Here is a 27,136-nt window from a genome sequence, read left to right as displayed (position 1 = left end):
CATACCTTCTAGATGTGACTCATTTAAACTGTCAAATCTTGTGGCAAAGATGTAGACCACCTAGAATAAATCAATCTTAAATAGAACATTTTTTTTCATTCTGTACCAGATTTATTGGAAAAGTACAGCAAATGTCAAATTTGATAAGACTTCCAGATATAGCCCTGCTAAAACAGTATTTTGGCGAATATGTAATCTAGTCACACACTTATCCCATCAATCAATGGCTAAAACTTTATTTTGATGTGTTGCGTAACATAACATGCTCGTATGAGAAATGATTTTTCCCACTCGGGCTTCCTATCCTCATATTCTACTATCTATGAGTTTGAGTGTATGTGGCTTTGGAAGGCGGAGCCTGGCTCACGAGTGACATAGTGAGTTGGAATTTTGATTGGCCGGTTAAATGCTAGTAGGTGTGATAGAGCTTTTTGCACTTCCGATATGATACCGATTAGGGCTTAGAGCGATATCCTAATATGAGGTTAGGTTTAGAAAAAAAAAAAAAAAAAAAGTTGACCAAGTCGGGTAATTTGACTCCAAAAATAGGTCCCCTAAAAATGTCCTGGAATTTCAACAACAAAACAGGATAGGGCGCGAGTCCTCTAGACAATGTTCCTCTCCAAAACGGGCTCGCGGTCGGCGATGCGGCGGAAGCCGAGCCGGCTGAGGTCCAGCGTGGTGAAGCGCCCGTCCAGGATGAGCTCGGCGACGGCGCGTCCCACGGCGGGCGAGTGCTGCAAGCCGTGCCCGCTGAAGCCCGTGGCGAAGTACATGTTGTTGACCAGCGGGTGGGGGCCCACCACGCCGTTCTGGTCCAGCGTGTTGTAGTCGTAGAAGCCCGCCCACGCGCTCGTCACCTGCCCGCAACGCAGTGGGACACTTTGAAACGCTTCTCAGCCGGGACTCGGAAATGAAATCATCAGGCTTACCTTGAGTTTTTCAAAAGCGGGAACACGATGCGCCAGCTCGGGCCAGATTTTGTCCTGGAAGAATTGATGGTCCACCTCCAAGTTGGACACATCCGGTTCCTCGCCCTGGCATAACGCAAAGACTTGGATTCACTCCAGTTTAGGACTTCTATAACCAACAGTGGAGCCTAGGAAAATTGGATCTTGGACGGAAAAAGCTGTCATTGGAGCCCAGGGAAAAACAAAACAAAACATTGTGACGGCAAAAGCCGTTATTGGCACTGAATGAGTTGAGACCCTTTCCTGTGTCCTCATACGACAGACATGTCCTCCCAATTTCCTGTTGATCAGCTAAACCGGTACTAGTAACTTCACAGGGGGAATCGCCACAACACCAAGAACACAAAGACGACAGTTTTTTTTCTGCTTGTGTCCCAAAAATTGTCCGAACTGCTTGAATTTTGTCATTGTTTGTGGCCTAACAGCTTGACGGCGTTGTGTCCAAACCTGGTCGGGCGACCTGCCGGCGATGTAGTTCCCTCCGAGCCCCTCCCTTCTGAAGTAAACGCCAGAGTGGTCGATGAGGAAGGGCGTGTCCAGTCCGGGACCGTCGGGACAGTGGAAGACGTAGATGAACCTAAAACGCAATCAAAGTCCCCAAAATGGAAGCCTTGATAGGCGCGCTCTGTACCTTTTCCTGGGTTCCACAGGGAGCGGGATTCCCGCCAGGGTGTCCTCGGGTCCCAGTCCCACGCCCAGCATGCGGGCCAGTTTGGCCGAAAAGGCCCCGGCTGCGTTCACCACCACGGAGCACTCCACTGGCTGGTACTCCAAACTGCGAGGCATCTGCACCTAAGGACATTTTTTTTTTTTTTTTAGTTTCATAACCAGAGGTTTCCAAACTGCACCCCGCCATTCGTGGCCCGACCGACATTTCAGCGGCCCACGGCATGTTAAATTTACATTTTGACATAGGCCCGTCATTAAAAGTGGAATTACTCCAACAAAGTTGCTCAATGCTAAGATGGTGCCGATAAACTATTCTTGCCTAATTGAAGCTCCTCAAATCACACCAACAAAGTTCCTAAGATTGTGCCAATTACCAACTTTTGTCTCCAATGAAAAGCTCCTCAAAACTAAGCTGGCACCAATACCCTACTTTTATCTAAATTAAGCCTCTCAACTTATGCTAACAAAGATCCTCAACTGTAAGGTGGCACCTATAAACTACTTTTGTCTAAATGGAGCCCTCAACTCCCTCCAACAAAGTTTAAGTCTAATAACCAACTTTTGTCTAAATGAAGCTGCTCAATGCTAAGATGACACCCACAATCAACTTTTCTCTAAATGAAGCTCCTCAACTCATTCTGACAAGGTTCAACCGTAAGATGGTGCCAATAACCTCCTTTTGTCTAACTGAAGCACCTCAACTCACTCCATCAAAGTTCCTCAATGCTAAAAACCTACCATTGACTAAGCTCCTCAACTCCCACTACAAAGTTCCAGCAGAAAGCAGCACTAAGATAGCACCAATAACCTACTTTTGTCTAAATGAAGCTCCTCAACTCACGCTAACAAAGTTCCTTAGTACCAAGATAGCAACAATAACCTACTTTTGTCGAATTGAAGCACATCAACTCACGCCAACAAAGTTCCTCAATGCTAAAATGCTTACAGTAAATGAAGCTCGTCGATGCTGAGATGACACCAATAATCTACTTTGCTCGAATTGAAGGACCTAAACTCACTTGAACATAGCTCCTTGACAACCAAGATGGCAGCAAAGCCAAATAATGAAACGACAGCGCCCTGACTGCAAAATCACCTGAGGCTAGTTAAACATAAAAGACACAGAAGGCTACGAAGAGAAGAATCCCACTCACTTGAACAGATTTAATCCTGCGCATCTCCAAACGTTGGCCGTCCTCCGTCGTAGCCTCGTTAATGGAATATTTGAAACCTGGCAAAGGGACGCACGAGCGGTTAATATTCACACGCGGGTAAATGTTTGGCAGCCGGCGGTTTGCACCGGTGACTTCTCCGCAGCAGTGCATGACGCCCATGGATTTGGCCTTCCTCCTCAAGGCGTTCAGCAAAGTCCAGGGGTCGAACCAGCCCTCGTTCTCCATGCCTGCACAAAAATACGAAACGTCCTGTTTTCCAGCACCCTTTCCAAAGTATTGATCTTTCCAAATGGATCTCCTCAACTCACCATAGGAAGCGAGCGCCACATCTTGCGTGTTTATCCAAGGAAATTTCTCTCGCAGCTGCGTCGGCGAGAGAAGCGACACTTGCGCTCCGGCAGACCTTTGGCAGAAAAAAAAAAAAAAAACTGGTGAAAAATAACGCAACGTTTGGGCGCCTTTGTGTGCGAGTCACCTACCTTTGCGTCTTATAGTTCTCCTCCATGACGTGCGCCCCCTTGTGGCTGGCCAGGAACAAGTAGCCGGCCTGGTTGAATTGCAAGTCCACCGCCTCCTGGTTCAGCACGTCCAAGTGCTCCTGATTAACGTTTTACTCACTTAGCGCTTGAACGGCCCAGCTGAGGCCTACGTACCTACGTTGATGTTCCTCAGGAAGTCGGCCGACGCCATGGACAGGCTGATGTTCTCCAGCAGCGAGAATTGCTGGCGGATCCCCCCGGCCGACAGCACCGTGGACGCCTGCGAGTACTGACGACATTCAAGGACACGTGGACACTTTTACAACTTTTGGAAAAAAAAGCTCCTGGGAACAGTCAAGAAATGAAGCTCCTCAACTCACTTCAACATGTGCCTCGGCACAATGGTGCCCCGAAATGGCATCGTTTGTCTCATGAATGATCCTCAACTCACTTCGACGTAGTTCATTGACACAAGGTTAACACTGGGTGGCGCCAAAGCAATACTTTTAGGTCAATGATCAGCCTCAGTTCACTTCAACATAGTTCTCTTGGCAAAAAGATGGTGCAAGGCACTATGTTGGTCTCATTAATGCGCCTCAACTCACTTCAACATGGAAAGGTAACACTGGGTGGTGTCAACGCAATACTTTTTGGAGGTGCATCGTTTAACATTCAACATTGCTAACATGCTAAAAACATCCTTTTTTTCTCCATAATTTCTTGTGCTACTGACTTGCAGAAATATTTTTTTTTTTGTAAAGAATTTGGCCTAGATTATACCAGTGCATTTGAAATTAAGTCAGCAAACATTGTTTGTCAGTCATTTTTAGCATGCAGCATCCAAGTACGTTCGAACGTATTAGCAAGTGCGTTTGCACGACTTTGTTGGTTGAAAAAGTAATGTTGCCTTCAAGCTTGCTGTTCTCACCGTGGGGTCCTTCTCGACCACGAGGATTTTGAGCCCCCCGTTGACGCCTCCGACGCCCTCCTTCTTCTTGAGCCAGTAGGCCACCGACCAGCCCATCACGCCGCCTCCCACGATCACGATGTCGGTCCTCTCCGGCGGGAGGTTGGGGTTGATCTCCAGCGGGTTCCAGGCGCTGCCGGGCACAGCGTCCGCCACCTTCTTCCTCGCGGCGGCAAACGAGGCCTCCAGATCTACGGGGGGAAATGCCACAATTTAGCAAGGCTTCGTTTCAAGGGGCAATCGCAAACCGTGAACGTCGCACACGAGTGTGCCCCCGGATGTTTCGGATGTGCCCTTTAATTCGGCGTGAGTTTAAACCACAGTTTCTTCATTTCAGGTTGCCAACCACCTTTGAAGAAGTCATTTTGCAGGGGCGTCCCGGTGCCCAAGCTTCGTCCTGACCGTACGAATCCACACGGTCGCCGGTGGTCCGGGGCGATCCGTCTGAAGGTGAGCGGAACTCTGAGCGTCCGCACGCTTGCACGCAGGCTGCGCCATGTTGACATCGCGCTACCTTGTTAGGACCCTCTCACGCTCGAGGGAAGTTGAAGATGTGACAAAAACATTCTTTTGCGTGCGGTACAAATATGAAATCTGATAGCAGCCGAGGCAAATTCCAAGAAAATCTGGAGAATTTCCCCCCGTAAGACCAAGCATGTGCGCTCTCGTCAAAATAAAAGCAATATTTTTTGTGTAGCCACCGTCTCGATCGATATTTCAACAAAAGACTCACACTCGATTAAAAAGCAAAAGTCTAATTTAAATATTTGCCCCATGAAATATGATCGATTGTACTAAATGTATTTCAAAACGTTTCATACAAACAGATTAATAATTTACTTTGAAAATATTACCACAGGAAATGAGCTAGTGCTTCCGAAAGCTTCGGGTTATGAGTAACAAAAGTTATTGACCAACCCGAGACAAGATACCGCAAGCAAATTTATTTGTACGGAGAAAATAAATCAACAGTTTTTTTAATGATAACGGACGCTATAACTACCCGGGAAAAAATATACTTCGTATGTTGTCATTTGAAGACTACCAACAATACCTGTTGTGTAAAAATCGTACAAGGAGCATTTGTAGAATACTAATCAAATTAGGTAAAATATTTCCATATTCTTTCGGTAGTTTGTGCCCCGCGGACGTCAAACTCTTGACGAATAGAACAAGTAAATGTAATTACCATTTTAGGCGACAGAGGGTAGCAGTGAGCCACCCACGAACAGACGATCGAGACGCTGGTCCAAAAAAATCAAACAAGTTTGCACTTTATTCGGTACACCGTCGCCAATGGTGATCAGAAACTGTTGCAAGTTATCTTCAATAATTCAAAATTGTGTTTTCTGAATTAAATATCTTCAAAGCATTTCATATATTTAGCTGAATGACGTCATGCAGGAAGTTTACGGCATATCTTCACGGAGTCAAGACCAAACACGTTGTGTTAGAAACGACACTTGGAAAGACTAATATCATGTTATAATAAAATGTTATATTCTTGTAAATTATAATTTGCCTTTCACGCTGTGACGTCATCTTGGAATAAGGGTTTTTTTTTTTTTTGGTCTGACGTCGCATCTCGGACCTCGTAGTTGGAAGGGGTGTCGGAGGTTGGAAAAGTCCCACCTTCCTCGAATGCAGCATATTGCACAGTTATCGCAATTCCCCAAATATAAGACGCACCTGTCTATAGGACACACCCTAAACTTTAGGGTCAAATTCTGGTATTCTCCATGTTACCGTGAAGAAAAAGCACAAATAGTTTGGCAACAATGAAATATTGCTTACAAGGGACGAGGCGGTGACACTTTTCATACTTTAGGACTTGAATAAAAAAACTTCCCATTTTCCGAGGGGAAAAAAAAATCTCATTTGATGCTCCGTTTAACCGCCCGCCGCTGAAAGTGAAGCCAATCTTTCCACATGTTGACATTTGCTAGAAAGATCAATCCAATTGGACTCGAAGGCGCTTAGTCATCTGTTGACATAATGTAGCGAAACATGAACGCCATCATGTGTATATACGGAGCTCACAGTTGTCTCGAAATCGCTGCACAAAGAAGGGACTTTTTTTTTCAACGGGTTTGCGGAGAGTTTCTAAAAACTGGTTTGCAGGAAGTCACCATGAACCTTCATCGATTTTAAATCAAAAGTATGATCTGGACAGCTATCATTTTGTAGCATAAACGAACATTTGCCGGTCACGTCAAATTTTTGAGAAGAAAGTCAGAATTCTAATTTTCTCCTCAGAATTCAGGCTTTATTCTTAGGATGGTCGATTTTAGTCCAAATTTGGACATACAAAGTCAGAATTTTGATTTTAAAATGGAGAACTTTAATAAGATGGAATTCTGACTTGAAAGTGAGGATTCTTAGAATCTCGGAATTCAGATTTTGTTCTCAGATTTCTCCCTTTAAAAGTTTTGGAAGTCGAAATTCTGAGGAGGAAGTCGAGAATTCTGAGAGCAAAATTGGAATTCTGAACTCCCAAATGAGAATCCTGAGATTAATGTCAGAATTGGGAATTCCAAATGAGATTTCTCCGGACAAAGTCAGAATCTTGATTTAATCCTGAGAACTTTCCTCCGAGAATTTTCATTTCCTCGTCAGAATTTTGACTGAAATGAGAATTCTGACCTCATTCTCAAAATTCTGACGAAGAGCTTGTTAAAATTGTGCGAATGAAATTTGAATTCTCAACTTTAAAATGAGAATTCTGAGAAAATTCAGAATCCTTGATTCGGAACCCCGGTTCTCTTGGCACAAATGTTCTGTCACCACACAGGTTTGCACTGAAGAATGTTATTTATTTATTTATTTTTTGAGGCGAGGACCAGCGTGTAGAAAGGAACAGGGCGCATGCATGTCTGTCATTTCTTATTGATTGCATTTGATGAGGGCCTCGTTCTGGGGCGGTGCTGGAGCACCCGCACGAGCGTGGCCTTGGCGTCTAATCAAAAGGTGCAGATGGCGTGATGTCGCTTTGATGGGTCGGACTGCAAAGCTCCCGCCCGTCTGCTCGCTTTTCAATCGTCCCTGAGCAGAAGGATTCAATCAATGCATTTGGAGCTAATAGACTCATTGGATTTTTTTTTTTTTTTTTTTTTTGGTCTCTGCGCTGTGCCTCGATCTGCAAAAAGCAGGAATTAGAAAGAAAAAAAACGAAAGACACAGACTCCTATCAGCTTTCCTTTATTTTGATTCTGATTGGCTGGGCTGATAGATAACCCGTAAAGCGTGTCACGCGGATGCAGCTAATTAGCCGCCGGCGCAGGAGACCGCCTCGAATCTCTGCCTGTGCTCCACGGTGTGTTGAGTTAGAATTGAATTAGTTTTAATTCTACTTTTTTTTTGTAATTGTATTTTGTATTCTATACACGGCTGATCTTGTGCCGCATGGTACAGTACTTCTTAAATGGCGCTTACTTGTGAGATTTCAACAGTGTGTTTTGCAAAGCTAATGGGATTCTTTTGAATGCCGTGACAGGAACAGTTTGTTTTTCTTTTCAAATGAAGGGCAAATCAATGGGAACATGATCAACTGATTGCTACATTACATGTTATTGTGACTCATGGTACAGTACTTCTTAAATGGCGCTTACTTGTGAGATTTCAACAGTGTGTTTTGCAAAGCTAATGGGATTCTTTTGAATGCCGTGACAGGAACAGTTTGTTTTTCTTTTCAAATGAAGGGCAAATCAATGGGAACATGATCAACCGATTGCTACATTACATGTTGTTATTGTGACTCATTTGCTAGTAGCCGTACGTTTTCTTTTCAGATTAAGAGCAAATGAATTGGAACATGAAGTTTTTTTTTTTTTTTTTTTTGCAGTGCTTTCCAAAATGGGGTTACTTTCACCTGAGATTCGAACAAGCTAGCTAGGCTAGCTAGTTGGTCAGCTAAGCTAGTTAGGTGCTTTGTTGTTTGGTTAGGAAGTAAATGGGATTGAGTTGGGCTCATGAAGAGTGCGTTTGTCAGTTCGCCTGGAGGTTGTGCTAGCGTAGTAGCGAGAAAGCGCTCACCTTTCAGAATGTAAGCAGAGTGGTGCTCAGGTGGTTGTCACGGCGACCGCTCGCCTGGCCATGCGGCGGGCGGTTTATGCGTTATGAGAGGAAATAAAAGGCGGCGTTTGCTTCCGGCGGGGCGGGGAGGCGCCCCTTGATCCGTTTGAATGAGCCCGTGGCCTCTTGGCTTGCCCGTGACTAATGGGGGTCTCCGCTGCGGAATTAAAAAAATAAAAAAATTTAAAAAATCATTTGATATATTCACAAGGCTGCCTCTTGGGGACTGGCATCACGGTGGAACTTGGATGAGTGGGGGGTGCGGGCAGTGGCTGGGTGGGGGGTTAGTAGAGGAGAGGGAGGGGGCCGGCTAATGAGTCTCCAAAGACTAGGGGACGGAAGAGATGTTGCCATGGCGATAAAGGAGCCTGACTGGGTCGGAGCGCAAGCAACTCTGAACGCCTAAGTTGACATTTATTACCTTCAATAGATTCCATCTTCAAGTTTGTTTTGAAACCGCTTTTTATTGACGTACTATTTTTGCAGACTATCTATTGGACCATGATTTTTTTTTTTGCCAATTTCTCCTCATTTGCGGTTTTTGCTGAAAGGGTTCTTCGGTGGAAAAAAGCTGTGTCACCATCTTTCCACGGAAGGCCCGCACCGGCGTCGGAGAAGCAACTTTCGTAGGCGCTCGGGAAACGCCCCCGTCGTTAAAAGCCGCAACATTCACCGGAAGGAAGGAATCTTGTTTAGTTGTTCAATCGCCTTTTACGGGAGAAGAATTAGCAACCGGACTATTTTTAGAATCAATCATTGTTTTGTTTTTTTTCTTCTACCAGCTGCGCACACACACACACACACACACACACACATTTATACAACTATACTTGTGAGGACAGCCATTGACGTCATGTATTTCCTAACCCACAAAAAAACAACAAAAGATTTTATAAAATTATTTTTCACGATTAACTCTTTCAGTGCCATGGATGAAAATTCTCGTCTTTTAAAATACTTATGTTGCGCACCCATAACGAAGATTCTTGTCAAATACAATTTTTTTATGAAGGGTAGCTGACATCGTTGACTAGCGCTTATTTTAATATTAAGGCTTAATGTTAAAATGAATAATTAAGCCAATTGAGCAATGTAGTGATGAACTGTGACCATTGGATGGCAGTGTTGCTCACATTGGAGAAGAAAACCAAATATACTACAAATACATGACATGCTTGTAATTCTAATATATATATATATATATATATATATATATATATATATATATATATATATATATATATATATATTAGTATTATTTTTACTGAGATTTATTATCTTTATTCTTTGAGTCTTATTTTTTATTATTTGAAATACTTTGCAAAATAGTACATCAGTTAATAATCACACATTAACATCACTATTAGTCATAATTCGTTTCAAGTTTTTCATTACAGTATTGAGAAAAATTCAGCTCAGTTTTTATATTATTGACGATACGTATCGGAACACACACACACCCACACGCGCGCGCACACGCGGCGAGAAAGCATATGGATTCTTTCTATGGATTGATAGACAAGCTGAGAATAATTGGCTATTGATTATCATGCGCGTGATTGACGGAGCCTCGCTTCACAAATGAGTTTTTGCAACATGGTTGATTTCATTTAGCGTCTTTGACCCCCTCCCCGGGCATCCCGGGGGGTGGGGGGGGCTCATCGATCCGCCGATGCACGAGTTAGCGCTTCCTGTGGGGATGCGGCGACGGCTCATTGCCAGTGAAAGGCGGGGTTTGCGTTCAGAGCCCCTCCCCCCAATGTCTGGATTTTTTTTCTATGTATTTTAGGCCGGATTCAACACACACGGTCCTTAGTCGAGTAGCTAATGAGTTTTAGAAGCGACGGACGCTCGATCAATGGCGCTTACTTGACCTCGCGACGTCAACGAGATGTCCGCTTTAGAAAGGATTTTGCAGATAGAACATAGCGTGGACTTCATGGCAATTTGACCTTTGAGTATTGGCATATCACCTCTGGAGTCCCCCCGGGATCCCTGCTCAGCCCTTTGTTGTTCGCTAGCCTATTTGAAAGATTTATTTCTGCCTGGAAAAAAAAAGTAGTCGGAGTTAGGTTTGTTGTGGTATCTTAGGCGTATTTTATTCTGTAACTCATTCAATTTGCATCACTAAATGACAATTTGCAGACATATTCAGCTTAATAAAGTAAGATCATCAAAGTGTTGCAAAAGAGTCACAATAACACAGTTGCTTCATCTTCCAAATCATTTGCTCTTAATTTGAAAATTTACTCTTCCGGTCATGGAATTAAAAAGCATTCCATTAGATTTGCTCAGATCTGCAGAACGCCTGTTCCAACTTCACTCAAACACAATCCATTAAAAGGGTGCTACATGTTCCAGTTCATTTGCTCTTAGTTTGAAAATGTACCGTTCCAGACCAGAGTTCAAAAGTTTTCCATTAAATTTGCGCAGACCTGCAGAAAGCCTGTTCCAACCCCACAACAACACAACTAATCTAAAAGTCGCTTCATTTTCCAATTGCTTTGCTCATAATTTGAGAATTTACTGTTGCAGTCATGGAATCATAACGCATTCCACTGAATGTGCTGAGACCTGCCAAGAGCCTGTTCCAAACTCACTAGAAGCCAATTCATCAAACAGTTGCTCCATGTTCTAATGCATTTACTCTTAATTTGAAAACGCACTGCTCCAGTCAGAGAATGAAAACGCATTCCATTAGATTTGCAGAAACCAACCAAAAGCCTGTTCCAACCTCACTTGAATACAAATAAAAAGTAATAATAATATAAATAAAACTGACGGTGTTGTGAAGCAACCATCTTGATATTGCGTTGAACTGCTCTCTGTGGGTGGAGCTTGGCAGCAAAGTTTGTTAATTGGCCACTGAGCACTAAACTGGCAGACTGAGCTCCATTGGCTCTGTTGATCAAGAAAGAACGCTCCATCTTAAGCTACATTCCTCCCACACAAACACTCTCATCCTTGAGCCTGACCTGAAGCAGATTGTGAACAGACAGCGAACGCGGCGCCAAAATACGCCGTGTCTGCTACAACAAATAAGCCAGCGGATGACATTTGCTGCTGTGGGATGATCAAATCAGGACAAACCTTTACCTTTTTCGTCTTTGCTTGAAAGGCATTTTGCATCAAAGGCAATGCATAAAAGACACGAGGGAGCTGAAATTTCACCTAGATGGTGACATCAAGTCCAAGTTCTGAATGGCGCGATCACTTAGGTATAACGCTAGGAGGAGTGCGTAATCCCTTGGCTAAAATTCTGACAGAATGATGTGGAAGAAAACGACAAAAAAAGAAAAAGTCCAAATATTGGAAGGGATATGCAAATATCAAACAATGTTGGTGGGTTTTCACAATACTGTATTTCTTTTATTTTAAACTTATACATGGATAAGAATTCCAATCCAAATTTGATTAGGGATTTGAAGTGTTTGCCCTAAAGCAGTCCTTCTCAAAAATGTGTGTGTGTGTGTGTGTTGGGGGGGGGGCTTTGTTTTTGCCATGTGAAATGTATTAACAATAAAATAAAGACTGGCATTTTTTTTAATTCAGGCACTTTGATGCACATAGTATTTTATTTTTTTCAGTTTTGGACTAAGCTGTAACCTAGAGAGATGCTGCAAAAAAATAGTTGTATATCGCTTCTTTCTTTTGTTGGTTTGTTAAAGGATACAGTTTTAGATCTACCATTTTTTTAAAGATATTTGTAGGAGAGTGGGCCGCGCGCTACAGGTTTACTCTTTCCGAGGGGGGCATATTTGTTTGACTGGAGCCTGCCAACAGGTGGCCGCGGGCCGGCAGGCGCACTTGGAGAAACTGAGGAGGAGACTGCGTCTCTCTCTCTCGCTCGCTCGCTCGCTCTGCGTCCGACTCCCTTTGGGTGTGCGTCTCGCCGGCGCTCGGGATCCAAAGTGTTGGGCGAGCGAGTGGCGATGGAGCGCGGCGGTCCGGTGGCGTTCGCGGACGTTTTCGCTTCCAAGTGTCGCCGGCGTGATGACGACGATGAAGAGGAGGAGGAGGAGGTGGAGGAGAGGCACGTGCCCGTGAGGGATGCCGAGTTAACGCGTCCTCCAGGATTCCATTAACAAGAGCGAAAAAATATATATCTCAACTGTATTCCTGCCTGCACGAAGTTCCCATGTGGAACATCAACAAGGTAGGTGCTTTTTTTTTTTTTTCTTCACGCTTTCTCCTCTGTCGCTCCCGATCAGCCTTCTCCTTCCTGTCATGATGATTATGTTAAATTTACTCACATGATGACACACCATTAAAAAAAAAAAAGAAAAAAGTGACACGTTCACGCGGGCACGTTGCAACTTTGACAAATAATAATTGGCATTTTTATGACTTGTATGTTTTTCCCCACCACTGCAGCAGCTGTCAGTGTGTGTGTGTGTGTGTGTGAGACAGAGAGAGTGTGTTTGCATAATCCCACAGTGAGCCCAGTAAAGTGTCATTATTATTTGTTGAACTCGCCTTTTAAACCAGACGAATGGATGGGGGCTGCGGGGTGAAACATTGCAGATACTGCGGTAATATGCTGCTTCATTACGCTACTGTATCCGTGCGTGAGTGTGTGTGCGAGTTTGAGTGTGTGTATGCATGTGTGTGTATCTCTTAAGTACATTCATATGATTATGCTGAGGGAAAAATTGTACGTGTACCGTTTACATTGCATCTTAGTGTGCAAATCTGGATCAAACATGTTGTTTGAAGACACATTGGATCCATAGCATGCACACAAACATTTACTAATATGTATACAGTAGATATATATCAATTCTTTATTGTATATACGTTATATGTATGTATATGCGTGCATAGACATTTGTACATATACTGTATGTCTTTATATATTTTATTGTTTTTATTTATATATATATATATATATATATATATATATATATATATATATATATATATATATATATATATATATATATATATATAATATATACAATATATAATATATATATACACACAAAAATTCTAGCACCAAATGTTTCCAATTAGGTGTAAATAATCATGAAAATTGATTTGTTGCGTTTTGACAACGATGTGTTTATATCAAGACAGAACCTGCTACAAGTATAAGAGGCTTCCGTGGTAGTTCCAAAAAAAAAAAAAAAAAAAATCTGTGCCACTTTTGTTGCCTTTTAAGGCGAGTGCAATGCACCCGCTTGTTTTCTTGACTTTGTTGATTACTAAGTTTATCGCCCTCAGAGACATTTCCTTGTTAGGACACTTTGCCACCGGGGAGGGCAAAAAAAAAAAAAAAAAAAGTGCTTGAAGCATCTTTGTTTCTTCGGTGCGGTCGCCAGGCAACCGCAGCCGCTGTCAATCAATTAGCAAGCTAATGGTGTTTACGTCTGGAGAAGGTTGGGCCGGCCTGTCGATCAGCGCCGGCCCGTTAGCGCTGATATCATTACTCGCGTTGCTAATTGTAATTAGCTTAGCATTTCAATTGTTGAAGCGGTGCAAAAAGGATTACGAGGCAGCACTCAGCTTTGATGTTGATGGCTTCTAACCGCAAGCTTCCCACAAATTAGCAACCTTTTTTTTTTTTTTTTAATCCATCATGTTATACTTAGTTGACTTCCTGCTCCGTAGCTCAATTCAAAAGGTTAGGTGTCAGTTGCCAGGCAACCGCTAACGCCGTCCATCACATCCCATCTCTGTCTTCAGGACAACATCCTCCGGCCCGGCTGCGTCTGTTAGCGTCGGGCTTTAGCTTGGGGCGCGGCCCGGGGGCGGGGCCATGTCCCAGCTGTACTACCGGCGCTCGGACAGCTCGTCGTATCGCGACCGCATCCCTCTGAGGATCGTGCGGGCCGAGTCGGAGCTGTCGGCGTTGGAGAAGGCCTACCTTGGCGCGGTGGAGAAGGGCGACTACGCCAGCGTCAAGCAGGCTCTGCAGGTGAGGACTCGACTCTTCCTACCAGAACTTAAGATTTTAGGGGGACTCCGATTGACAGCTTTTAGGTTCAGGAACCAGTAGAAGAAAGGAACGATAAAAGAATCCTCAAAGGCGTATATTCTTTATCCTCTCTGAAGAATATAACTGCGACTTACTGACTGTTCCCTCCATCCGTCCGTGTTCTCCTGGCAGGAGGCCGAGATCTACTTCAAGATCAACATCAACTGCATCGACCCGCTGGGTCGCACGGCGCTGCTCATCGCCATCGAGAACGAGAACCTGGAGCTCATCGAGCTGCTGCTGAGCTTCGGCGTTTACGTGGGCGACGCCCTGCTGCACGCCATCCGCAAGGAGGTGGTGGGCGCCGTCGAGCTGCTGCTCAACCATAAGAAGCCCAGCGGGGGCATGCAGGTGAGCCGAATCAAAAAATGGACGTTCGGATGCGCAGTTCGGGTCCTCCAAGGGGATGGCGCCCGATTGTCACCAAATTTTGAGTGGGGCAACCAAACACAACAGCAGTGTTTGTCATTTCAACAGGCTTTCTGCAGATATCAGCAAATCTATTGGAATCCTGTGCAAAAAACTATTCTTTTCAAATCTGAGAAAATTGATTGGAACATGAAGAAACTTCTTACAAAATTAGATTGTGATTTTTTTTTTTTTGTCATTTTATATTTCTATTATATTCCGCCACTTTTTGGTCACAAATGGGTGATTTTGGTGAAACTTTTTTTTTCCCAGTGAAAGAACAGTCTCTACTTGTTCTTTGTCTTCTTTTTGGTAAGCGGTGAGGGGAAAATGTCTGCCGGCCGACAACCTAATGACATGATTAAAAAAAAAAAAAAACGTCTTGCGTTCCTCTTATCTGGCGCACCTTCTCCATCTCTTAATCCTCCGTCGTCAGCGGAAGGCCAACAGAAGATTCCAGGCTGAAATGTTCTTTTTGAAGCATTGCGGCCCTGAACAGAATAAAAGAAGGACGATGAATCACAACTCAGAGACAAAAGAGAGCTTAAGCCGCTTTGAGATGGCTCGGCGTCGGTCCACCGTCAGATTTGCCGGCCCCGACATTTCCTGCGCATGCCAAACACGCGTGTGCACCCTTTGAATAGCTCAGTGGTTCTCAAATTAGAGTAAATTATTTCCTGATTTTAAATTTATGCAGGCATCAACAAATCCAAATTTAGTGCTTTTTAATGCCATGAGAGGAACTTTTCAAATTAAGAGCAAATGAATTGGAACATGAGCTAACTTATTGCTGAATGGTGTTACAGTGCAAATTGTCGCGTATCTTTATTTTGGTCAATTTTATACCGCGCAGCAAGAAATGAAACAGATGTGATAAAAATAGATTGATCAATGCGGCATATCCAACGCTAACATCCGTCACATCTTTTGTCTTGCCAATTTGTTTCTTGGCCTTTTAATACCTCGGATGGAAAATAATTCATTTCCTGACTTTCCTGACCCTGACGCTAACGCTAACCCTAACCCTAACCATCTTTTTTTTAAAGAAATTCCTTGCAGTTTGCGGCAAATCCTACCTAGCAACAAGTGACTCGCGGCAATTTCGGTGATGAATCCCCAGCGCTTGTTTCTTGTCTGTTTGACTTACGATTTAATCGCCCTGCACTTTTCTTGCTTCTCCGATTGCTAAGTGCTCGGTAGCGGAGCAATTTTTCCATTTGAAAGCGCCGCCGGATGTCATAAATTTTATTGGGAGGGAAACATTTCCACCCTAAATTGGGTCAGGAGAAAAAAAAAGGAAAACATGGACGGAGGGAGCTGAGACACTTCACTTTCATTTGGATTGTTTGTGGCTATCGTAGCTAACGTTAGCGTCGATTATTTTATTTTTTTATTATACGCGAGACTTTCAAAGTTGCGCGAAAGCCGAGCGGCGCTCCAACTCTGCGGCGTCCTTGCTCCGTGTCGGCCGTCGCTCTTATCTGCCGCATGCATTAAGCTTATCTCCTCTCTCCCATTTCACGCTCCATCTGATAAAACCCTTCACGCCGTATTAAGTGCCTCTGCGGCAGCGCCAAGAGACGTACGCGTGCTCCTGCCGGGTGTCGCAGGAATGACCGCTTTATTGAACCTGCTCAGCACTTGTGAAGAAAGACAGAAAAAAAAAAAATGGGGCTCTTTAGCTTTTTACACCAAATACCACCCCAAAGAAAACACACGCCTGCACAAATTATATATATATATATATATATATATATATATATATATATATATATATATATATAAGATGTTCCACATCCCCGCCAGGTTCCTCCCATCCTATTGGACAAGCAGTTCTCGGACTTCACGCCGGACATTACGCCCATCATCCTGGCGGCGCACACCAACAACTACGAGATCATCAAGCTTCTGGTGCTGAAGGGGGTTTCCATGCCGCAGCCGCACGAGGTGGGCCCCTCCCTCGGGTCGGCGTTTGGCGTTTGGGCCTGTCTGGCTCCGCTTTATTTCGGGCCGGCATCTCCGGCTTGATGGAGCGCCCGGCTTCCAACGGGCCAATGGAAACGCAAAATGCTCATTTCACAATCGGAGGACATTTTATGCATTTATTTGCTAAACCAAATACAAGAGAGGAAACACAAAATCTAAAATAATTTTGATCTGCATTTCTGTTATAAATGTAGTTTGTTTCAATTCAAATTTTTCTCACACTCTGTTTGAAATTTTCATAATGTTTTTTGGGGACACGGCGCAAAACCCGCCAGTTTTCGTCCAAAAAAATAATTAATTTCATCAAAACAAAAATTTTGAAGGCTTTTTGTTGCAATTTCTTTAAAAAAAAAAAAGTTAAATATTTACTTAGTCTTGTACCAGTATCTAAAAAAAAGTTGTTTACTCAAAGACAGCTTCTACTTTTAGTTTTGTGTAAACGCTAATTTGAAGCAACATAAATCCACTTCTTTGAAGACAAAACGGCAATACGTTGATTTCTTGTGGACATCACCAAAACATTGGTCACAGCAGACGCGTGGCTTGAGCTGTTTTAGCACGAGCACTAATTCTCTCCAATTGTCCGCGGGAGGCTTATTAGAAGCTCCATAAAGTACAAGAAGGTCAATAAAATCCGAGGAGCCGCAACGATTCACACACAAGTCGAGCCGTGGAATGTGCGCGCGTGTGTAGGTGCGCTGCAACTGCGTGGAGTGCGTGTCCAGCTCGGACGTGGACAGCCTGCGGCACTCGCGCTCGCGCCTCAACATCTACAAGGCGCTGTCCAGTCCCTCGCTCATCGCCCTGTCCAGCGAGGACCCCTTCCTCACAGCCTTCAGGCTCAGCTGGGAGCTGCAGGAGCTCAGCAAGGTCTGGAAACCAAGTTGCGACTACTCGTGTCCGAACGAAGCGCCTCAGCTTCGTTCAACTTAGTTCCGAGATGGGCAAAGACGGTGGGCCGTCCGCTTCCAGGTGGAGAACGAGTTCAAGTCGGAATACGAGGAGCTGTCCCAGCAGTGCAAGGAGTTTGCCAAAGACCTCCTGGACCAGACCAGAAGCTCCCGAGAACTTGAGATGATCCTCAACTACAGAGATGACCTCAACCTCCTGGAGGAGGAGGGCAACGGAGACCTGGCCAGACTCAAGTTGGCCATCAAGTACCACCAAAAAGAGGTAAAAGTCAGGTGTGAGAATCCTCACATTTGAAAGAATTTTTAGATTGAGGATTCTGACAGAGTTAGAATTTTGACTCATAAAGTAGAAAAGGAGAAATTCTGACTGTTACAATCCTCACTTTACTCGGAGGTCTGAGAATTCTTTCTTCAAGAGGACCACTTCTGACTTGAAAGTGGAAGTTGGGAGGATAGGCGGCATTCTCACTTTAAAGTCAGAATTCCAACAATTGTCTCAAGTGAAAGAAGAGAAGTCTCATGTTTGTAAAAATTCTGACTTTAAAAATGAGGACACTGTGAATAAAGTGAGAAATCTGACTTTGAAGTCTGTGTACGAAATGAGAACATTCTCATTTTAAAGTCAGAATTCTGACTGAGAAATCTGAGTGAGAACTGCCTTGTGAAATCTGAGAATTCTCATGTTTGCAAGAATTCTGACTTTAAAATGTGGACACTGAGAATAAAGTGAGAAATCTGACTTTGAAGTCAGTCAGAATTCTCACTTTAAAGTCAGAATTCTGACTGAGAAATCTGACTGAGAACTAACTTGCAAAATCTGAGAATTCTCATGTTTGCAAGAATTCTGTCTTCTGAATTCTGAAGTGAGAAATCTGAGTTTGAAATCTAAGTACAAAGTGAGAAATCTGACCGAGAATTCCCACGTTAAAGTAAGAAATCCGACTTTGAGTGAGAAATCTGGGTCTAAAGAGAAGCGCCAATCCCGCCAACCTTTTTTTTTCCCACTTCCCGTCACGGAACAACACGCTAAGCGAATAAACGAAGCGCAGCGGCAACTTGGCATGTTGTTGTGCTTCTTAAATGCGGAAAAATGCTCGTCGATGAAGACGTTCACGCCGCTCGCATCTGCACTCGATGGAATGCAAATGAAAGCGATCCCAGGCAGGCCCCCGCGGGGCCACCAGCCGCGAGATCATCTGCGCTTTTCGTGCACGTCTTATCTTTGTGAGCGCACCGTCACGCGCGGGAAAATTGCCGCGGCGAGTCCCGGGTCGGGCTTATCTTTTTTTGCGCTTTCACCGCAGCCCGTTCAGGCAGGATAGCCCGGGGACTGCGTTCACTTGGAAGTGAATTTTCTTGGCTGCGTAGCGAGGCGCTAACAGGAAAATGAAATCAACTTGTGCTTTGCTTTCAACGTGCCGCTCCGGATTTTCACTCCGCATTTTTTTTTTTTTTGGCGGGAAAGCCCGGACAGACTCGGCTCGCGCTCTTCCTTTTTTATTAGCGCAGACTTTTTATTAAAAACTTTGGTTTCGATCCTTTTCTTCTTCGGCTTTAAGGCACGGGATGGTTGCAGCAAGAATGACCCCGGATCTGAGAGAAGGAACTTAATTTAAAAAGAAAGTTTGATTTTGATGCTAATAGTTTTTGCTTTTGTGACAAAAAAAACAAAATCGGTAGCAGTGAGTGGTCGCATTTTGGCTTACAAGTAAAAACATCCACGCCGGTCAATTACTGTATTTCGCAGTTTTATAAACCGCACCCATACATAAGCTGCTGAACAAAAAAAAATGCCACGTATAAGCCGCACTGGACTATAAGCCGCACGCCAGATATTTACGCAAAAAGATGGTATTTGGAAGTTGTTTTTTTTTAATGAATCGCCTGCCAACAGCAACCTCCTCTCTGGAAAGACAGAACACGCTTGCATGTTTAGTCTCAACATATTTATAGAAAACGGATGGATATTTTCAACAAAAGACCTAACAGAATACCGCAGATTTAAATAGCAGTTCAAAGTCGATTATTTTAGTGAACATAGATACACATTGCACATAATTCATACATACAATCATAAATTTATAAATACTACACAAAAGTACTTCTCAAATTTACATGTCTTAAACCTTTATACAAGATCTTATGCAACAGACATTTGTAATATATATTTTTAAAGTATTTTTGAGCACAGCCATTGATTGACATCTTTTCAGCTGTATTTCACTGTTGTCCCATAAATTGACACCTTGATAACAGATATACTCTTTTGCTTGACCGGATTGTCTCCTGGTGGCTAGCAAAGAAAAAAAAAACAACTGCAGATTAGCTGCAGTGGACCGTAAGTAACAAGGCTCAAATGATGAGGAAAAAGTCGCGGCTTTTAGTCTGAAAAATATGGTCGTTTTTCACGCTATTGCAAGCCGGTGTTACCTCACATTATCACAACACCGTGCCCTCCAAAATATAACATAATAGCGTCTTAGTTGTCTTTAAAATAAGAACCTCACAGCCTCGCCCTATCATCAAAATTTCATTTTCTCATGTCCTCTCATGGGCCGATATGTCATGTGACGCGCTGGTGGGCGTGCTTCAGCCCTTTTCAATGGCACTTCTGTGACATTTTGCATTCGCTTTTCACTTTCCTTCTCCACTTTTTTCTTCCTTTGACATTTTTACGTCTAGAAATGTGAGTCACTGCACACACACGCAGACACACACACAATTTGGGAGCCCTTGTTGCCTTGGCAACCGGGCTGCAGAGTTGGCACCCGACAATGCGGGTCGACGCTTTGTGGCTCTGATCTCGTGGCTCGGTTTCACATTGTGTGCTTGCGTGAGTGTTTTTGTGCGCGTTTATCGCAGTCTTGTGTCACCTCCAACAAGAACGTCATGCGGGCAAGCGCAGACCTCCGCTAAGGTCAAAACGGTCTGAAACATGGCTGTCGGACGTGTTTGATTTAAAAAAAAAAAACACACAAACAATGTGGCAGGCCTCACTTGTTCTACTCCAGCCCTGCAGGTGGCAGTAAACAGCTGCAGGGCACTAGACTCTAAGGCACAATTACACGGATAAAAAAAAGTTCCACTTCAGTCCTGTAGGTGGCAGTAAAGAGCAAGTTAAGTAAAATGACAGTGGTATGGTTCCGTCTTGGGGGAAAACAATAGCACTCCTTCTCCAGTCCAGCGGGGGTCAGTAAAGAGCACGTTTTCCTGATCTACGCCTTTTCAGTTTGTAGCGCAGCCAAACTGCCAGCAGCTGTTGGCATCGCGCTGGTACGACGAGTTCCCCGGCTGGAGGCGGCGCCACTGGGCCGGCAAGTTCCTGACGTGCGTCTTCATCGGGCTCCTGTACCCGGCGTTCGCACTGTGCTACCTGACGGCCCCCAAGAGCCGCTACGGGCTGTTCATCCGCAAGCCTTTCATCAAGTTCATCTGCCACACGGCGTCCTACCTGACCTTCCTCTTCCTGCTGCTGCTCGCCTCGCAGCACATCGTCACCACCGAGCAGGACCGTCAGGGCCCGGCGCCCACCACCGTGGAGTGGATGATCCTGCCCTGGGTGCTGGGTGAGCCTCGTGACCCCAACCCCAACCTCACGGTGCCCATCTCCAACCTCGCTGCCTCAAACCTTGAAAGGATCATGAAAAAAGATGATCTTGCAACGTAACGCCGCAGCACTGTCAATGTTGAAATTGCCGAGTCACAACCTCACAATCTTCTTCATTAACTAAGTCTCTCGATCGCATACCATAGTCTCATTGGCTCTCATTGTCTCATAACCTCATGTTATCATGGATTCATAGTCCCTCATGATGACCTCATAATCTCACGACCTAAAATGATCATAGCAGAAGGTCTTGAGCTCTCATCATGAACTCCAAACTTCCAAGAACTGACTTTATGATATCCAGATTGGACAAACACGTTATAATCAATGTTATAGTCTCCTAGTCGTGGCTTCCAGGTTTTCCCACCTACTGACCATGGTTCCGTGCACATTTGCAGGCTTCATCTGGGCCGAGATCAAGCAAATGTGGGACGGAGGTTTTCAGGACTACGTCCACGACTGGTGGAATCTGATGGACTTTGTCATGAACTCTCTGTACCTGGCCACCATATCCCTCAAAATCGTAGCCTACGCCAAGGCAAGGGCTCGCCGAGCTCCTCGTGGACATGTCTCAGTCCACCCACTCGACTTTGTCTTCATCTTCCTTTGGTTCTTCTGCTCAATCTTCTTCTTCTTCTTCTTGATGCAGTACAGCGGCAGTAAACCCAGGAACCAGTGGGAGATGTGGCACCCCACGCTTGTCGCCGAGGCGGTCTTCGCCATCGCCAACATCTTCAGCTCCCTGCGACTCATCTCGCTCTTCACGGCCAACTCCCACCTGGGACCCCTGCAGATCTCCCTGGGCCGCATGCTGCTGGACATCCTCAAGTTCCTCTTCATCTACTGCCTGGTAGCACCGCTGGAGATTGAGAGCGTTACGAGGTCTCTTTGAGTGGCAACATATGTCCCCCGTGCAGGTTCTGCTGGCTTTCGCCAATGGCCTGAACCAGCTCTACTTCTACTACGAAACCAAAGCCTCGGACGAGAGGGGCAAGTGTAAGGGCATCCGCTGCGTGGAGCAGAATAACGCCTTCTCCACGTGAGTCCAGAAGCTTCGGCCGCTTGTGTATAGTCCCGTGCTTTAACCTCAGCATCTCATGATTCCTTCGGTACCATAACAGAACTTCATCGTACAGTAGACTCGGCCTCATGTTCTGCCTTCCTTCATCACGAAATCATCACCTGATGCCATTATAAAATCATAGCGTTAAACTGAAAATCTCCTACCCTCAAAGTATCATAAGTGCTTCACGGTTTAGGGACCTCATAGACACAATCTCATGATCACCTCACAAAATGGTCACCCGATCGCATGGATTTCATTTCAAAGCGACCTCATCCCAAATGCTAACTTCATGCTGGGGTGCGTTAGCATCACGATCAAAGCCTTCGCTCCAGCTCATCTCAGGTCCGGACTCCCTCATCCAGGCTGTTCGAGACGCTGCAGTCCCTCTTCTGGTCCATCTTCGGCCTGATCAGTCTGTACGTGACCAACGTGGACGCCGACCACCAGTTCACAGAGTTTGTGGGCGCCACCATGTTCGGCACGTACAACATCATCTCCCTGGTGGTGCTGCTCAACATGCTCATCGCCATGATGAACAACTCCTACCAGCACATCGCGGTGAGCCATCGCGGCGAGCGCCCCGAGACGCTCCGCGTCGCCTTTCCCTAATCCGCCCGCGCGCTCGTACGGCTCAGGACCACGCCGACATCGAGTGGAAATTCGCCCGGACCAAACTGTGGATGAGTTATTTTGAAGAAGGGGCCACCCTGCCGCCGCCCTTCAACATCGTCCCCAGCCCCAAGTCCGTCTGCTACCTGCTCTGCTGGCTCAAGGCCCGAGCGTGCCGGGGCCACGCCCAAGCTCGGCGAGACACCATCGGCACGCTCGGGGTGAGGAAGGCTTTGGGACCTTGCCGGCCACCCGTAAACACTTTTAACTCAGTGCTTTTCAAAGGCACCTCCCATTTCTGCTGGTACTGGCAATATCTACCGTCTTTTTCCAACTAGAAGCTAAATTGTTTTGATTTAAGACTGATCACGCCTGCGCGTTTAGAAACAAGGGCAGCCCCGACATTTTCAACGCACTCGGTTTGTTAGAATCCTGCACCAACATAACAGTAACATCCCTGTTTGCCCTTATTGGTGGAGCGTGCCCCCTAGTGGTGAGTAAAATAGCTGTTCCAAGTCAAAATCAAAACTTTGATACATGCGGTTGGGAACAAGTTGGGAAGTTGTGAAAAACTATTTTAATCAAGCCATCCTATGAATGATTGTTGCAGTGAAAGCAACTATCCTACTGATTGATTTTGAACTGTAGTATAAAGAGAACATGTGTTTGTCTTCTGCGCAGAAGCGAGCAGCAGAGAACCTGAGAATGAACCATCAGTACCAGGTAAGCCCCGCCCCTTTTGTGCATGTGTGTCTATATTTGTGCGTTTCCATCTGCTGCTGAAAGACATTAGTGATGAGTCATAGCGCCACTCAGTGGGGTGTGCACTTCTATTTGTGCTCCTCCGCGGGGGGGGGGAGGGGGTTTCACCATTTCTCTCCCGTTTAACGGGCCGTGACGTTTCCACGGAGACGAGCGGCGCCCAACTCGAAAGATTCCGATGGTCTCTTTGATGGATGCGCGCAGGAGGTGCTGAGGAGTCTGGTGAAACGTTACGTGGCCGCCATGATCCGTGACGCCAAGACGGAGGAAGGCCTGACGGAAGACAACTTTAAGGTGAGCGTGACCCCGCCCTCCGCGGCCAAGTCCCGTGGCGGCAAAGACAAATCATTAAGTCCCTCGGCGAATAAGTATAAGCGCAATTTTTTGTGTGTTTAAACTAAAAAAGAAAGACAAGTGCTAGACAAAAGTGATGACAAGCAAAGTCTGAAAAAAAAGCCCTCCCAAAAGGTTCTCCCTCCCAAAAACACCCCCAATAATAATAGTTTGAAAAAGAAGCACACAAAATGGCTGCCGACCAGACCAAGTTCTGAAAAAGAGGTACAGTTCTTGTGTTCTTGTGTCAAAATGCTTGAATTTGGTGCGCGTTGCGTCCCAGGAGCTGAAGCAGGACATCTCCAGCTTCCGCTACGAGGTGATGGGCATGATGAAGACGGGGCGGGCGGTCCTGCAGGGCGGCGGCGCCATGGGCCCGCCGGACTCCGCCCTGGCTTACACCAAGGCCTCCTTCAAGTTGGACGCCTGCGCTCCCGCCAAAAGCAAAGGCGGCCGCTTCAAGATGGCCGCCCGCCTTCTCCAGCGAGTGGCTTCCGCCGGCCGGAGCCCGGAAGCGCTCAACGGGCTACCCAACGGCGCCGCCCCCGACATGGCCGACCTTAGCGTGTTCCGCCAATGCCATCCCCGCGGGACTTGCCGCCACCGGGCCCAGCCCACTGAACCCTCCAGAGAAATGTACTCGCTATCAGAGGAGGCGGAGGAGGACGCTGAGGACGCGGAGGACGAGGAGGCCGGTCCGGGCGTCGCTGACGACATGGGTGGTGCGGCGGGGCGAGAAGACGAGAGCGTCGCCTGAACTTTGAGCGGACTTCGAGTGGACCCTGGAGGACGCGGTGGTAGTTTTTGACACGCAGGAAATTGTCTTTTCCAATTGTCTCACACACGCTTTTGTGTTTAGGAAAACACAAAAGTAATGCAGATGAACGCATTTGAGTCTAGATGTGCGGCCGGCCACGCTGTCAGTTTAATCCCAAGGTTAAATGTTAGCTTTATTGCTAAAAGGCTAATGTTAGCGAAGAGTCTTAATAGCTATGCGGTTGTGCAAGTCGTTTGAATTCCTCGAAAAACAACATATTGATTGGAAAAATTGTAATGTAATGCGCCTAAAAACATGGCAGAACAAAAAAAACAAGATTCAACAAATAAATGTACCTTTCGATAATTAAATTTAAGTGTCATTAATGCATGAAAAGTGTCATTCAACGTTTCATACATGAATGAAATCTTTATTTAATTAACAAATGTTAAATAAAACAATTAATTAATGGAACATTTATTTAATTGATGACAATTAATTACTTAAACATTTAATGCCATTAATGACGATTTAATTATGGAATGGTACATTTATTTATTGAATTTTGGCACGTTTTTGGCACATTCGTGTAGCATAAGCTTTTTGTTTTGTTTTTCCGTCTTGATCCAGGTCAGGAAGTAACTTCTCTTAGCAACCAATCAACAACATGCACGGCGGGACTGATCAATGTGCTGGGTGGAAACAAGAGCGACGATTTAATCGGTGACTCAGGGAGGCGTTCAAGTGTTTTCAAACGTTAGCGGCAGCCCAAAAGTTAGCCAGAGACAAAGAGTTTGTGTGCACAAATTTGAGACTATAAGTGCATGTGTGAGAGCGTGTGTTATGAGAGAAATTGTATACGAGACTACGTGTGAGTGTGCATGGCGGTGTTGATAGTCTTTGCCTTAATTTTATTTTTTTGGGCACTTTACCCCGATGAAACCAATTATTCGATTCCTACGGTTACTGCTGGTTTCTAAGCTTTGGGCATTGACCCGTAGGGGGCGCTTTTTCCCCAGTGTAACGCCATCGAAGTTGATTCCACTTTTCAACAAACCGTTGATTTGTTTTCAAATGGTGATAAGTCATGATCATAAATGTCGGGAATATTTTTCACTGCACCTGTGTAGCAGAAAAAAAGTGCGGTGGTTATCAGACTAATTCACATTACCACAGGAAAGTAATGTTTTAAAAATCACATTTAATTTGATATTCATACATATTTATCTCTGTACATGTATGTATAATTTGGGGTCGTTCATATTCTGTAATTAGAAAAAAAGAATAGAAAAGTGATTTATCGTAAGACTATGTAAAGAAATGTCAACTGCTTGAGGCAAAAGTTGCATATTTAATTTTTAACAGTACGTAAAAAAAGAGAGAGAACAACAGTACTACAACAGAGCCATTTGTTCATTTGGGCATGTATTTTAAGCAAGAACAATAGAATTAGCAAAAAAAAAACATCTAGTATCTTGAGAAAAAATCACATACTTGAGGCAAAAGTTGCACATTTTATTTTTTTACAATATGTCTTTTAATAAAAATCAACAAAGAATAAAATAACAGTGTATGAAAATGTATTTTCAAGAAGAAATATTGTAGCAAAATTCAAGTAAAATTGTTGAGAAAAAAAGTCATGTATATACCAAACAAGATGTCTATTTCGAGAAAAAAAAATACATTTTAGAGTGATATATCACTGTGTATGACTTTGATTTGATTTATTTAAAGTCTCTTGAAAATATGTAGCGTTACTTTTTTCGTACTATTCTGCATTTCTTACTTTTTGGGGGAGGAGGCATGCCGGATGGCTGCGCTGACAAATTTTCACCCCTAGAGGGAGCTCTCATAGAAGGATGGCCAAGTAAAAGGTTCATCACGTCACATTATTCATGGTTCGTTCATTCTTTTGACGAGAGCATCCAATTTTCAACCTTACGCTTGTGCACTTAAACAAACAAACAAACAAACAAATCTCCATTTTGATTTTTCTCCTTGGTAGTGTTTTTAAACTAATGATGACTCCTGCTCACAAGAGTGTGAACCTTTTAAGCCATAAAAGTAAAGAATAAAAGTGCAAGTAATCAGCTGATGATGAAAAAAAAATACATAGTATACTCTGTATTGTACATTCTTATCAGCAGTATACCACATACCATATGTCATACTTGCCGCAAAGACGATATATAAGAGTATTATCGATAAAAAGTATTTAGGTATACCTAAAACTTTTTTAACATTAAAAAGAAAAGAACAATATAAATCAACTTTCTACTACTTTTAACCACTTTTTTTTTACAGTGTTTTCACAGGTTACAGCTTAGTCTAAAACTGAAAAAAATAAATAACCAAGTGCATCAAAGTTGACTCCGGCCTTCCTGTGTG

At 44.5% G+C, this 27,136-nt stretch overlaps 2 protein-coding genes across 3 annotated transcripts; one reads left to right on the top strand and one right to left on the bottom strand.

Annotated features, from left to right (window-relative positions):
- Positions 1-72: 72 nt before the first annotated feature.
- On the bottom strand, positions 73-4,895 carry foxred1 (FAD-dependent oxidoreductase domain containing 1). Its single transcript, XM_088440931.1, has 11 exons — positions 4,611-4,895; positions 4,223-4,452; positions 3,473-3,583; positions 3,295-3,413; positions 3,124-3,218; positions 2,941-3,042; positions 2,795-2,871; positions 1,603-1,763; positions 1,419-1,548; positions 933-1,037; positions 73-860 (listed from the first exon to the last, which is right to left on the bottom strand). Exons 1-11 carry the CDS (start codon positions 4,765-4,767, stop codon positions 606-608), a joined length of 1,542 nt encoding a protein of 513 aa, XP_088297057.1. The 5' UTR covers positions 4,768-4,895; the 3' UTR covers positions 73-605.
- Positions 4,896-12,120: 7,225 nt separating this feature from the next.
- LOC148408419 (short transient receptor potential channel 4-like) lies at positions 12,121-27,113 on the top strand. 2 transcript variants are annotated; one of them, XM_088441360.1, is made up of 16 exons: positions 12,121-12,488; positions 14,018-14,249; positions 14,442-14,660; positions 16,524-16,664; positions 17,397-17,573; positions 17,676-17,876; positions 20,844-21,180; positions 21,620-21,759; positions 21,871-22,071; positions 22,139-22,260; positions 22,650-22,845; positions 22,923-23,117; positions 23,578-23,619; positions 23,863-23,952; positions 24,275-24,788; positions 25,379-27,113. In XM_088441360.1, exons 2-15 carry the CDS (start codon positions 14,091-14,093, stop codon positions 24,746-24,748), a joined length of 2,694 nt encoding a protein of 897 aa, XP_088297486.1. In that variant the 5' UTR covers positions 12,121-12,488; positions 14,018-14,090; the 3' UTR covers positions 24,749-24,788; positions 25,379-27,113. The 2 variants fall into 2 exon arrangements, with proteins under 2 accessions (XP_088297486.1, XP_088297485.1); XM_088441359.1 differs by having other exon boundaries at positions 24,275-27,113.
- The last annotated feature ends 23 nt before the right edge of the window (positions 27,114-27,136 follow it).

The sequence above is a fragment of the Hippichthys cyanospilos genome, chromosome 18 (assembly GCF_059441005.1).
Source record: "Hippichthys cyanospilos isolate Australia breed blue-spotted pipefish chromosome 18, RoL_Hcya_1.0, whole genome shotgun sequence".
In the NCBI taxonomy this organism is placed as follows: Eukaryota; Metazoa; Chordata; class Actinopteri; order Syngnathiformes; family Syngnathidae; genus Hippichthys; species Hippichthys cyanospilos.
This window is presented reverse-complemented; position numbering and strand designations above follow the sequence as displayed.

Excerpts from the sequence above, each read along its gene's own strand:
- foxred1 (XM_088440931.1), bottom strand. The coding sequence starts at position 4,767 with ATGTCAACATGGCGCAGCCTGCGTGCAAGCGTGCGGACGCTCAGAGTT. Across the intron at positions 3,414-3,472 it reads ACTTCCTGAGGAACATCAAC|GAGCACTTGGACGTGCTGAA; the intron begins GTAGGTACGTAG and ends AACGTTAATCAG. Across the intron at positions 1,549-1,602 it reads CCTGTGGAACCCAGGAAAAG|GTTCATCTACGTCTTCCACT; the intron begins GTACAGAGCGCG and ends ATTGCGTTTTAG.
- LOC148408419 (XM_088441360.1), top strand. The coding sequence starts at position 14,091 with ATGTCCCAGCTGTACTACCGGCGCTCGGACAGCTCGTCGTATCGCGAC. Across the intron at positions 22,072-22,138 it reads TCCTCTTCATCTACTGCCTG|GTTCTGCTGGCTTTCGCCAA; the intron begins GTAGCACCGCTG and ends TCCCCCGTGCAG. Across the intron at positions 23,620-23,862 it reads GAATGAACCATCAGTACCAG|GAGGTGCTGAGGAGTCTGGT; the intron begins GTAAGCCCCGCC and ends GGATGCGCGCAG.